Below are 14,491 nucleotides of genomic sequence, written 5' to 3'. Positions count from 1 at the left end.
TCAACACTATAACCCGCTTCGTTGTACATATTGATAATAAAGTGTGTGCAGATGTGATAAGCTTACATATTAGAGTCTGTGACTTATCTATAGATCGCAAGTATCTCACATTTTTCCGAGTGCCTCCTTGCAGCCAGAAGCCCCTGAACCCCCCTCCCCCTGCAGCCATGCTTATCTTTCCGATTCAGCTGCAGATTCACGATCAGGTTCGCATTCGCATTCGGAGTAGTCCGTCCGCAAGTGGAAATCTTCATGCACTCCTAGTTTTCTGTAATTAAGTGTAATGAGCGTAATTGCTAATGTGTAGCACGGATCTCGAACTCCGAAGATCTCCGATCTGCGATCTTCGATCACCGATCGCCGCCGATCCCCCGCTCATTCTCCATCTTCATCTCTGCAGATTTAGTTATAGCCCAGGGGCAGCCCCATTCCGGGCCAAAAGCAAAGCAAACCAAACCGAACCGAACCGACCGAACCGAACCAAACCAAAGCCAAGAAAACCCGCTGGCGAGGATCGTGATCTCGACAAAGTGAAATTAAAATGTATGACAAAGTGCGTGCAATAATTCGTGCAAGTTTAATGAGCGGAGCCGCAATGCGATGGACATCGTCTAATTGCACTAGATATGGATATTTTAATTGAATGAGAACGCTGTCATATTAGTGGCCAGCAATTAGTCCGATTTGTCCATCGCCGGACGGGCCACACTTGGTCAGTTCCCGATCCTTCCAGCCGGCGATGTCTCCTCCCTGGATTTGTTAATCAAATATTGTCGCGATCCGGTGCACAGAGAAAAACATATATCTACTAACTATGCGTATGATGCTAAAGTATCTATATCTAACTATCAGCTAATTTAATAACTGGTTATTGGTATCCTTGTTGAATGACATTTCTATCATGAATAATTTGAATATGAATATCATGACAAAATAAACTTCGATTTAGGTCCCACCTCCTTGTGTTGACCTCCATCCTACTATAGAGATATCTTTTTTTCTGACTGCATACAGCTGCGGATCGGCTGGGATCGGATCGGCCCAGACTAGCTCCATAATGGGCAACCAATTAACTGCAGTCCGGTCGCGTTCGGTTTAATGAACTGTCCAGGATTACATGAGCACTCGAGCATCTGAGCATCTGAGCAGCGGAGTGTCTGAGTATCTGAGGATTGGCGGCGAATGCGACTACAACTGCAGTTGCAACTGCAACGGATGATATCAGTTAACAAGATTGACACCGCATTCCACATCCACGTCCACATCCCTTAAAAGGGAGCGGGGGAGGAAGGGAGCGCGATTCCATATTCAAATATTTGACCATCGCATTCGCCTGTGAAGTTTTGTCCTGGCCCTTTTGTCCGAAAGGGGTTCCGTCAATATTTGACGGGCCACTTGTGAATTGTGACCTCACCCTTCGGCCTTTCCCCTTTCCCCTGGCCCTTCACCATCCCATCCACCTCCCCCGCCCGCGGTGAGAGTATGTGTGTGTTCCCATTGAGTGATTGCCTTCGTGTTTGACTGATTGACTTGCGCCCCTCACCCTCACCCTCTCTCTCGCACTCGCACTCACACTCTCCCTCTCCCTCATGCACTATCGGCGTATCGGTTCTGTTTGCGCCCTGATCCTGTCCAGCGATAAGCTGGCACCACCCCCACCCCTCCTCGGCCAGGATAACGCAGGCACACGCTCATCAATTTCGACTCCTGCCCAGATTCAAACTCGGATGCAAAGTATGTGCACATGGAGAAAATATTAACATATATTCATGTTATTCATATTATTCATTCTATTTTATCAAGAAAGGTTTGGAATACAAAATACTATTAACTTATAGATGAAAAATGAATGAAAAACAGAATACGTTGCATTACCATTTTTCTGTTGTAAGTTTACTAACATAGCTATTAGATAATAATAATATATACTAGTATAATAATATATACTAATATAATAATATAAATAGGAATGGTTACAATTGCTATTGAAAAGTGTACTAAGTCATATATTCATTCAGTGTACATCGTAAATCAATTATTAATACATTCAATTTTTTGATCTCTTGTTACTAAGTAATTTATAAGTCAGAAACCTATTATATATATATAATAATATATAATAATATAATAATAAATAATATATATTTATATATTATTGAGTTTAGGAATTTCCCGTTCGTTGTGAAATGATGGAATTCCCATTAAAACCAGGACTTAAACGCATATTTCCTGAGTGTACATGATTTCCCTCCGTCCTCCTCATTCCTCTTTTCGTGTACCGAAAGTCTGGCGCCAAACTGGCCATTAATTATATCAATTCCATTGTAGCAATGGCCATCAAAAATCGGCATCTGAATCGCCAGAGCGTCGCATTGGAATTCGTTTTCAGGACATCTCATCTTATTGCATCTGATCTCACCTGGGTGGGAAGCCACCGCCACCTTTTTCGCACGGAGTGAGCAACTGTTTCCCAAATAGCCGCAAAAGGTCAAGAGCTGATGTGGCATTCATTGACAATTAAAAACGCTCGCCCATTGTCCGCCACTGATCACTTCATTGTGCGACTGTCCAGCTGCCCCTCGTCCTCAATCTCCTCGTACCGCTTCGCACCCCCCAACCCCCGCTCCGTGTGAGTACCGCCTTTGTCCCGCTGGCAGGCGATTCAATTGTCATTTGTTGGCCGCTGCAGAGTGGGCGCGTCGCGTCGCCTTTGATGTGAGTGGATCGATCCCTCGATGGTTCTTTCATAATTTGTGTCACTTTATGTGCAGACGCTCGAGTGCAGACAATTGAATCCGAATCCCATTTCGCAATTGAAAACACCTTTCGACCTTATTAAGCAGAAAATTCGGGAGGTTGCAGGAAAACGCCAAAAAAAAGCCATGAAAATGCCGCCTCATTGTTAAGTGATCGTTATTTATTTGGGCCAAGGCGCCGCTTAGACGGCATCGGGATGGGTATACGTATGTCCTGGTCAGATGGTTATTGAATGGCCCGATTTGAGGGCCAACAAATGGAGAAAGTTAATGGGATTACAGCTGGCCATATAGTTGAGTGACTCAAATATGAGGCAATCTCTATGGAAAAGGCACAAAAACTCACTCAAATCTTAAATATTTCGAAGCTGAGCAATAGCTACAAAATTACATATGCATTTGAATTAAGAGTACTTGTATTATATTATATTATTATATTATATTTATATTATTTCTTATTCACACACAAGTCAAAAGTCTCCTTGGCTCACCTTAGCTGGGAGAAGACCTTCCTCTGACACGATGATGATCTTCTGGGAAGTGTCGCACTTTTTCCCATCCAGCGCTCTGGCCAAGTTGACTGTTTTCAGTGCCGTCAGCAAATCGAGCTCAACCTCGAATTTTGCAGCTCGACAATTATGCTTACAATAAGATCGCATCTAATGGAAATTTTATTATATATTTTTTGATTGCCCAAGAGCTGATGAACAGATGAACAGATGAGCAGCTGGCCAGCGGTCGGAGCATTGCTTTCGATTCGATTCCGTGAACGGAGAAACTGCTGAGCAGCGACTTGGGCAAGAGTTCTGGCAGGGGATTTCAACACCTCAGTGAGATGGCCAGACTCCGCCATGTCCGCCATCTCCGCCAGCTCCTCGGCGCTCCCCGCTCTCCTGGTGAATCTTCCGTATGGCGGGGAGATTCCCACAGGCGGACGGAAATCGCTGAGCCAGCGATTTGGGTTCGTGGGAGAGTTGCGAATCAGAAACTCCACGCGAATCGTTTTACAATCGGAACTATTGGAGTTACTGGACACTGGACACACGCCCTGGTGGGCGGTCTTCGCGCCACGCCCCCTTCGCCGCTGAACCGCCGAGCTCTGGGGGCTTGGGAACACTTAGGGAACATAAATGTAACGCCATTATCGGAGGAAATCTGCAGCGGAAAACATAACTCAAAAATACACACGGCGAATACAAGTTAAATATAAAATAAGAGAGGGCAAAGCAAGAAAAACACACAAATGAAATAAGATATTTTAAATTAATTGCCGTCGCACTGTCGACCAAGATCACAAAAAATCTTAAACAAAAACAGTTCCCTGCACGTGACTTGTGACGGGCCGAGTTGGACACAAAATATCCAGATTCAAAACTGAACAGAAAACAGAAACAAAACAAAGTGAACATTTAGATTAGATCAGTGCAGGCGCAAAAGTTCATTCAGCAGGAGCCAGGAGCGGAGAAGTCCCAAAAACAGGGGAGCCTGGCTCTCGACAGCGTGGATACCCATTATCGCAGAGGTGTTAGCTCTTAATAGAACATAGCAAGTTTGGAATGTGAAAATTATAGTTGCGTTAGATCCAAATAAAAAATATTAACTAAATATAAATATTATTTGTAAAAAGTATCTACAATGTATCTATAATCGCATTTGGAATTGTTGATGGTTATCCTTTATAAGGACATCATTAATGGATTTCTAGGGGGATCGGTCATTAAAAGCACCAAAATACCATAAAACAAGCCACTAATTTCTATAAGTACTCAACCCTAGATACCTTTGTTCCCACAATCCGCACGATAACGCATATGCCCCGAAAATCAAGGGGTTTCCGGAGAGGGAAAGAGAGGGCGCAAAAGAGAGAGAGAGAGAGACACAAATCGAGTGAGAGGGGTGAAGGCATTTCAACATTTCTCATAGAAAGACATAATTTTCAATTTAATAAAGGTCAGGCCAATAAAAACCTATCAAAACTGAAGATAGATGTGCGCTACGTGCACCTGAAAGGGACAAAAGGGTTGACGCAGCCTGCATGCAAAGCAGCCAGAGGGAGAGGGAGCTATCGGCGGATGGCCATGAATGGGATCGCATAGTTGCATGTGCGCCTCATTCGGATGGATCTCGGACCTGGCCAAGATCACTGGCCACAGATCTTCGCCAGATCAGCGGACGACGGAGAGGCTGCCGCAGGGAGAGCACACAATAAAATCAGACCGATAACCATCTTTACTGGAGACGCAGACAGAGATGGAGATGGCGATGGAGAATGGGAATGCATCCCTCTCTGTCGCTCTATCTTTGGCATATTAAATTGTTGAATCAGTCACCGAGAAGGAGTCGGAGTAGGAGTCACAGATGGAGATGGAGGAGCTGTGCTGGGCAGACAAATCGGAGCACGTACACCGAGTCCGAAATTAATGACAATTGCTGATTGTGTGCGATAAACCCGATTCGGGTACTCCGGCAAACCGCAGAGGAGAACATCAAAAATCCAGGGCTCAGTGAAGGTGCGCGCGTAGATTCCGGCCCAGCGATAAGGCCGGGAGAATTGGAGATCTGTGAAAGGAAGAGCCGAGGAGGGAGATTCGGGAACGGAGAATGGAGAATGGTGAATCAAGAGCGGCGACAAACATTTCTTGTCGTTAAATCGCTGGTGTTTTGTGTGCAGCTGACAAAAAGGGACAAAGGTGACCCCGACTCCGACTACGACCTCGATTCCGATTCCGATCCCGATCCCGACCCGGGCCCAAGCCCAAAACCCAAAACCCAAAACCCAGGGGAGAGAATTATTATATGGCTCATAAAATATTTGAACAAGTCTATAAATGCCGCGTAATTCTGCTGCAATTAAAGCCACGGCGACGATCGTAAAGGGGAATTGTTTGGACACTTTTATGTCTCTCTTACCTCTCATCCAGCACGGTGCGTATGCGCAATTTCGGTGGGAATGTATCTCGTGTACCCCCACATGAGTGTAATTGATATGGCGCCAGCAGAGGACCACCCAATCCGCAGATAAATAGATGCATTTGTACTTTCAACGGCTTGTATTTGTATATTTGTATATTTGTGTTTGTATTTGATGTCTAAAATGTTAATTCCTAATCAAAGCTAAGTTACATAGAGGAGTAAGTCGTACATATATCCGTGTGTAAATATAGTCGGGGGAGATAGCTTGTGGCCGTCGCGGAGCGTTGTGTTTCCTTTAATCATCTACTATCACAGCATCGTAATACAAGGCAAAGTATATCTAGTATACTTAGTATCTAGCGGAATGTGCGGCAGATTGTTGGCGAGTTGCAATAATAAATAATACAATGATACTTAAAGCTATCAAAAAAAAAAGGAAGTTGTCGGAGAAACATTACTATCGTGTTTGGATATCTCAAATTCACTTCTGTGCTGGATTGTTCACATTACATATTCGGTTTTTCATAGCCTTGCGATTGTCGGGGATTCCTCGTGATTCGTGACTGGTGTGGCGTGAGTAATAAATATAGGATGTTTAATAAATTAAGGATGTCTTCATGGAATGAGCCTCGTTGTGTGGAATGGAGGTTTCGCCGGTTCTGAGCTCTTGGCAATAGCTACTATCTACTTTCTACTCTCTGCTCTCCTCTAGAGTTTCGACTGGATCGCCTTCGGCGCGTGGGCGGTCGCCTTGCACAGACTCTTCCGCTGGTTCGCGAGTATCTTGCGGATACTCTTGAGATACTGCACAAACTTCAGTTTGGTGAAGAGGGCGTGCTGCTCCAGGACCATCAGGTCGTCGGGCGGTGGTGGCACATCCTCCCCGCGGGCGGCCAAGGTCGCCTGCTGGTGCAGCTCCACGAGTGGCACCAGCGTCGAGTTGAACTGCTGCAGACGCTTCTCCATCAGCTTGCGCGGCAGGATCTTGTAGGTGACCACCGGTTGGGCCTGGCGACGCTTCTTCTGGCCCCTCGGCTGCGGCGCCCGCGGCCTGTTGGGTGTGTACAGCAGATTGGTCAGGTTGATGGCCTCCTCCACGCTGCAGAGCACCTCGCGGGCGGACTTCCGCATCCTTCCCAGCTCGTCGGAGAGTACGCTCTTCGCCTGCAGATTGGACAGGTCCCAGTGCAGCTTGATGTTGCGCATGTACGTGAAGGCGCCCACGTAAATCTGCAGGTCGCGATGGGCGTGGCGAAGATTCAACTGGAATGGGCAGGGGAAAAGATTGGAAGCGGGTTAGTTAAGCTGCTTTGTCAGGAAATATAAATCCTATGAATATGATCATGAGTAATTGATAACTTTAATGTGCAACGAGCGGTTCTCTGTTGATAAGATTGAAGTTCTATGGATTCATATTTACACCCATTTCATTGTTTTTAGATTAAGTTTAGTGTTCTATTTATAAAAGTCTGAGTCCCAGGAAATAAAAATTACTTATAAGACTTATTTATTCCCTTATTCACGAACCGAACAAGTCATCAACTGACCATTAACTTGTAGACTAATTATATATTCCCAGCTTAATCACCATAGTTATTCCATCCCGTATTGAAGATCAGCATAGAATTGAAAATATAATAATTATATGGCAAAGTAAGTTATTCTTAAGCATTCAACGCCTTAATTGATTGTATCGCCATGAATAAAGTTCGTGGGTATCTTTATTGAATAAACCTTTTTATGATTTAATGCTCTCGCTGGCAATAAAAATCCCAAATGGGAATTGTAAATTTAAAGTATTAGGGAACCTTGAAATTGCGATATCCATATCGCATATATGGTGTATATAGTCAATCATATAGTTCGATTTTTTTTTGGGTTGACTGAACCCGCGCACTGACTGCGCTTCAGCCCCTTCAGCCCCCCTCCCTCCCTTCGGCAAGAAACTTATCTGGCCAGCGGCTGAAAGTGAAAATCGAGCCGAACGCTCGTCGCTCTCTCGTAACTGTTTTTTGAGTTCTCGGCTGCGCTTCGGCTGGCCGCTCGTGACGTCGTCGTTGGCTCTTCGTTTCATTCATGCCGCGCTCGCCGCTTGTCGCTCACCCTCTTCTTCTTCCGCTCGCTCTCGCTGGAGTTTCGGGGGAATCCACGGCTCTGCTTCATATGAATCACATATCGCGTATACGCCCCGGCGCCCCATGTCCCCCACCACCGACCGCATCGCAAGGCAAACAGCGTGTGTGTGTCATTCACAATAAACGAGCGTTGTGAACTACTCAAACATATTATCGTTAAGCTCATTCCTTCTTCCGAACCGATCCGCTGCGGTATCAGCGAATTGGTTGTTTTCTTTTTTTTCTTTTTTTTTTTTTTTGGTGAGTATGTGCGAATACATTGCTGTGACGTCAAAAGGCCGTCGATTCTCGGTACCGAAGCGATCCATCTAAATATAGAGATCTTCTATCAGTCCCGCTTGGCACTTCGTCGTCGGATCGGGTTCCGATCTGGGTTCCGTTTCGCTCTGTTCCGGGGATGTCAACAATTAGTTGGCACAATTGGCATTGACGTAGCCGATATTGGCCAAATATTGACACACATCCCGAGCGGCAAGTTCCGAGCTTGGTGCAGAGTGAGAAAAGGTAGCTCGACTGGTCGAATCGAGTATTGTGATCAGAGGTATCTATTGAAAGGGAACTCATAAGCAGCCAAAGCAGTCAATTGTTATGAGGAACCACGTTCTGTAGTTACCCCCATTTTCTCGCAGTGTGGTCCGCGGGGCCCAGGTACTTTTCCCCAACTATGACGACAATTGAGAAATTTCAGCGAAAGCCAAACTTTGCTCATCGCCCTGAATAGACGATTGAGTGAATCGCGCTGGCTGAGCGGAATGGTGACTATGATGGGACTGGCTAAGTTTAGCCGTTCTGGGTAATTAAAAAAATAAAAACCAAATTCCCAGGGGGTGGCGACCTTTGAGATCCACCTGCACTCTGATCGCGACTTTTGGCTGACTCAAAGTGAGTCGGCGGTTTCCGCGGATCTTGACCACGCTTGAGATTTTTCGGCGCACCTGCGATCTCATAAAAGTATCTGTTTATGGCCACGCCAAGTGAACTACACTCATCTGGTTATCTGCAGATATTACTGTCCTATACGAAACTTTCCCGGACACCAAGGAATTAGCACGTTGGGGCAACCAAACCGATCTCGATCGATTCACGGAACGACCTTCTCCTCACTGAAATGTGGACTAGAGCCTTCTTAGTGCCCGGCGTTTGTCATATGTGGTCACGTATCGACTTGTACCCCAAGTCAATCATTTCACAAATGCCGCCACCCACATTCCAGAACCCACATTCTATGATATATACACTCCCCATTACCCACCTAATTTTACTTCCATTATTCACCGGCTTATCGGTCACCCCGGGTTTTTCCTCAGCTGGGCTTGCTCATTTCCCCGTGTCAGGGCGAAAATATTTCCGAATTCCCAGACCCCGACAATTTGGCATTACTAAACGGTTCCACTCTATTTACATCAAACTGTCCGCAACTCGAGGGTCTCGAAATTGAAAAGCTCCATAATTTTCCTCTCGCCATAATTCAGATGTCCGTGGCGAATCCAATTCGAAATTTGATTAGCTTCTGTTTGTTGTTTTTTACTTGTCAAAAGTGTAAATAAAATGTGCCGCTTGATTTTATTTTGTTTATCCAACGAATTATCCACTTCAGATACAAATTGAGATTCGGATTGAACTTCGTTTTCAGTTTCAGATACAGCTACTGCTTCAGCTTCAGCTTCAGCCTCAATTCGGATCGATCCAATCTACGGGTTGGCCATAAAACGTGATCGCTGGATCAAGGCCGGTTTGGGGGGGATCGCGATGGATCTATATAAACAATACTCGAAAAAAAGCGCGCGCGCCGTCAATTTGCTCTTAATCTTAATGTGGTTATGGCATCGATTGCTAATGTTTTCCCTCGTGCTGTTGTTGTTTGCTGCCAATGCAAATCGACGGTTAATGGGGCGTCCCGAAATGCCGGCTAATGCTCACGAATCGAACGAGGTGCGATCGAAAAGTTGGCGGCACTTAAATGCTCAACGCAAGTCGGGGTGGGCACGCAGTACTCAAGCTGATGGAAGTTTTGTCAAAACAACTCCATCATCAAGTGAAACTTGTTGAGCTAGCACATATGAACTATATACATATATCAATCTTTACTTCCTAAGTTTCCTGCATCCCCCTCTATGGTTTTATAAATTCCCCTAATCACGTAGACAAACTATGGCAACAACTCTCGCGGCTGGCGGCACGATTCCCCCGGATTCGGACTCATATGACCGCTCCACTCGCCATTAGCTTGTGACGGCCTGTTTGCACCTACGCAGGTGAACGGGGCGAACGCCTCACGTGACCCTCTTTTTTATCACCTCAAGCTCCCTGGCAACAGAAGAACCCCCCGCGAGTGTTTGATGTTTGTAAACGATCCAGTAGTTCTTCACATGACAATCTATGCATACATATGTTATGCTAATGGCACTCACCTGCTTGCTAGTGAGATTCAGACGGGGCAGGAATCTGTAGTTTCCCTTGTAGAATCGCCACTTGTTCTTCTCGACGATGTCCAGGGTCTTGGTGCTCACTGTGGCCAGCTTGTCCGCATTGGTTGTGATCCTGGCCTTGTCCTCGGCCTGGATGCCCCGCAGCTCGCGGCCCGTTTGGTTCTGTAGATTCTGCAGGATCTGAAATAGATACAAATACATATATATAGATCATAGTGTTAATTGGTTGTGCTAATTAAGTGTGCTATTAAATAATAGCTAAGAGCTAACTTTCGCTTGAAACTTACCCTTTGGCGTTTCTTGCAGCGTTTCGCCTTGCTGTGGGTTTCGTTCAGGCCCGTGGGCTTCAGATTGCAGGTGTTCTCCCAGTCCAGATGCGTACTGCTGGCATTCAGCTTCTGCTGGAAGGTCAGCCGGAAGTTGGCCGCTCTGGAACGCTTCTGTAGGTGCTTCAGGGGATTGAAGGGATTGGGAGGACTGGGGGGACTGGCAGTAGGCGCGGTTGCCAGTTGACTGGGCGCCGCTGAGACGCCACAACCGCCGCCGGAGAGGGCAAACTGGGACATGGCCATGGCGAGTAAGATCAGCGACCAGTTCCTGTTCAGACGACGTCGATCCACGAACGGCGGTTGCGGCTGCGGTTCCACTGGGTTCCTGGTCCTGGCCGTTTTGTTGCCGCTCCTGCTACCGCTTCCGCTGCTCCTGCTGACGTCGAGCGGGCGGTCAGCTGTCGACTGTGGATTGGAAAAGTTCCAAAATCAGTTAAAAAAATGTATACAAACACGCAAAGCCCTTAAGACAACACCATTTCATTTTTTTCCCACCCATAATGAACCGAGTTTCACCCGGCTTCTTGACGTCACATCTTCGTCAGACGTCGTCGTCGGTGTTTAGCATGAGAAAAGTCTAGCAACAGGTTATACTATTATTAGTTTAAAGAAAAAAATCAAATACGTATGGTCGATTTTCAGTTATTTACATACGCAAACTTTGGCCGAAAAGAGGGTTCGGTTGGCCAAATGTATTCCCCGTCGAGGGAGCAATTACCATAAGTCAAGACTAACGGACGCAGCGCGGACAACTGAACTGAACCGACTGGTTATATATTATCTTGGCCAACTTTTGCCAAATATAAACCAAAATTCGCACACGTGATGGTCCGTATGTGTGATTGTGGTGCGATTGTGCGGCTGTGTGTGTGTGCGTGTGTGAGTGCTTGAGTGGGCGAATTATGATGATTGTTTGCTGCTTGGGGATTCCCGCTGGACACACTTTTGCGCACACACGCACACATTGAAATATAATCGCAATTGTTTGGGGGGCCCGAAGCATGCGCGATTTGTTATTGTTATCGTTTGCGCTTTAGCTACAGCTATTGCTATTGCCGTCTTTATCTGACTGACATAATTATTTAAAATTAAAAATAAAATTCTTTATTTGGCCACACTTTCTGGCTGAATCATCGTGTGTCGTATCGGGTGGAGGTCGACTGGCGAAGGTAGTGGTGATAGTGGTGCCACCGCACAGGCGGTGCTGTCTCACATCGCCTGGTGGGGTAAGCTCCAACCGCTCCACGCGCCTCCACATCGAGCAGCATGGTCAACGAACTTGGCTTCTTGCTCACATTTGTGAAATTCATTTTGCCGTGCTTTCTCGCTCTCCGGCTCTTTATCGCGGTCCCTTGGCCCGGACCTTGTCCACCTGTCTGTGCCGAATCGCTAGTGCTTGTAGCGACAACCGCTGACGCATCCAATCTTCAATTCCTGCCAACCACCAGCACCACCAGCCCAACCAGCCCCACTGGCACCACCACCCCCGCCGCACGGAACGTGTAAATTAATTTCACATGTTTTGCTCTTTGGGCCATTATTTTCTTTTTGATTTTTGACAACGGACGATGGAAAGGTAGTTGGGCAAAACAGAGACGCTTTTTTTTTATAGTTGCAATAACAATTAAGTTAGTTGCACAAGTTGTGTGGTTAAATGGAACAATAAGTTTTCAATAAGTTAGAATAGTAATAGCAAATAAATGCAAGTCATCGATTAGTCATACCCATCCGAAAATAACCATCCATAGGTTTTCAAATAACTTAGGTTTTTCATAAGTGAAATAATTTTAGAATGCTATGATTCACATGTGGAAAAATGAACATTCTGTGCATCATGAATTTATAACTTGCTTTCAATGCCTGTCACCAAACAGTGCCAGTGATTCATGAATGAGTTTCCCCATGAGAGGCTGGAGATGGTCCCGGTCCCTTTCGGCTGTAAGCCCTATCCCCATCCTCAATCCTATCCCCAATCCCATCCTCAATCCCATCCCCAATCCCATCCTCAATCCCATCCCCAATCCCATTCCGATCCCTAAACCCATCACATCTCCTCCTTGGGGCCAATTACATCATGTGTGGGGTACGTGACACCTCAGCCATTGCTGACAAGTGCAGCTCTCGGCAAGAACTCTTCGGTTCAGAAGTGTCGAGCGCCAGACACCTGTACCTATCAACAAACCGAGCACGCACAGGTGAATTCTACGCTCTTATCGTCAGCAGAAAACGCAATATATAAAATAAGAAAATAAGCCTAAGGTAGTTACTTGTACTTACCATTTACATAAAAATCGTTGGCTGGGAATTCCGCACAAAAATTCGTACTTGGTTGACACGCACTTTGCTTTTGTAACGCTGTTAGTCTTTTCTTTGTGTGTATTTGCCGGAAAGAAGCTTCCAGAATGCAACGAAAAAAAAAAACGGAAAAAAACTAACTAATAATAATAGCGATCGCGATTTGTCGAATTTGGCGAATTTGTCGAGTTTGGCGAATTTGTTGAATTTGGCTGCGTATCTTTGTATCTTTGTATCTTTGTATCGCGGCTGGAGGAACTATCGCGTTAAGTGTCGACGCGCTGCCTTCGACTGTCTGCTATGATTTGATTCCGATTCGATCGGAGTCGAAGTCAACAGCGCTGTCGATTTCTCGCCGCTGGAGAGCGTGGATTGGAGTGTTGTCGAGTGGATTGGATTGGAGTGGCTTTCTCGCCGTCTTTGCCTTGTTTTTTGTACAATTTTTGCAGTAGCGTTTCTTCACTTTTTTTCGCCTTTTCGCGTGCAGTGTTATGTGTGTATATATGTGTTGTGTTTTTTGTTTTTGGGTCCGGCGGAGACTGACTGAACTCCTCAGTTACTATGAGCATACTAATGAGGAGGCGGACGCCCAGTCCGCCGGTCATGTCCGCTCCGCTCGAATCGCCAAAGAAGCGGAAAAGAGACAGCGAGAGGCTCTCTCGGCTGTCATGAGTGTGCAATCGCAAGAAAAGCGCTCAAAACATTCGCCGAGTGCCAAAAACAACGCGAGAAAGCCATAAAACAGCACAGCTGAGCGATAAAAAACAGAAACAGCTCAGAGCGGCTGGGTGCGGACAACGGGTTACCCTGTACCCAGGGTACTAGTAACTAGGACCAAGAAGATACGCTGAAGAAAGCATGGAAAAAAGCAGAAGAAAAGTATAGGTAAAGGCTAACTTTAATAATACTATGTAGAAAATATAACATCTAAAATAGGCAACAGCAAATACAAACATCCAAAAACTATTAACTATAGTTGCTTTATTCGATTAAGACCAATATTCGGTTAGTGAACTAGTAACAAATGCCATAAATATTCTATATTACGGCCATCCCGAACATAATAGATTTATTACCAATATTACCCAGTCGTAATGGGCGTGAAAAAAATCGTTTAGTAAATGATTAGGCCCGCTAGATTTCAACACGATGAGAAATACTCACGGCTCTCCAGCGCTCCCCTTTTGGGATGACACATAATCGGCGCACTGGAGTGGAGTGGAGTGATTGATCGATCCGTCGAGTGGGCCGATCTCCTCCAGATAAGGTCGCTGGGAGAGCTATTCACTGTCTCTCCCGCTCGCAGATAAACAAAACATGTGTAATTCGCCCATTCGCCGGTCTCTGGGGAACAAAGTGAGCGGCTACTTGGCTCTTATCGAATGACTTTCACTCGCCGCCACTTCCGATTCTCCGTTTCTGCGGTTCTCCGGTTCTCCGACTTCGATTCCGAGACGATCGTTTCCGATCCGAAGCCATTCCGTTGCGTTTCGTTCCGTTCCGTTCCGATGTAACCCCCGCAAATAGTCGGCAATTTATGGGGGTTGGCATGAATTTCAGTTATTTCCGTTCAATTTCGCAAGAATATTACTCATACGCTCCGTCGGCCGCCGACAGCCGTCAATGACGACCCG

At 45.9% G+C, this 14,491-nt stretch overlaps 1 protein-coding gene across 1 annotated transcript; it reads right to left on the bottom strand.

Annotated features, from left to right (window-relative positions):
* Positions 1–5,806: 5,806 nt before the first annotated feature.
* On the bottom strand, positions 5,807–13,306 carry LOC117147281. The gene is made up of 4 exons (XM_033314123.1): positions 12,840–13,306; positions 10,521–10,967; positions 10,216–10,413; positions 5,807–6,932 (listed from the first exon to the last, which is right to left on the bottom strand). The coding sequence occupies exons 1-4, from the start codon at positions 12,840–12,842 to the stop codon at positions 6,378–6,380; spliced, it is 1,203 nt and encodes a 400-aa protein (XP_033170014.1). The 5' UTR covers positions 12,843–13,306; the 3' UTR covers positions 5,807–6,377.
* Between the last annotated feature and the right edge of the window lie 1,185 nt (positions 13,307–14,491).

The sequence above is a fragment of the Drosophila mauritiana genome, chromosome X (genome assembly GCF_004382145.1).
Source record: "Drosophila mauritiana strain mau12 chromosome X, ASM438214v1, whole genome shotgun sequence".
Taxonomy (NCBI): Eukaryota; Metazoa; Arthropoda; class Insecta; order Diptera; family Drosophilidae; genus Drosophila; species Drosophila mauritiana.
The sequence above is the reverse complement of the archived record's forward strand: the minus strand, read 5'-3'. Positions and strand labels throughout refer to the sequence as shown.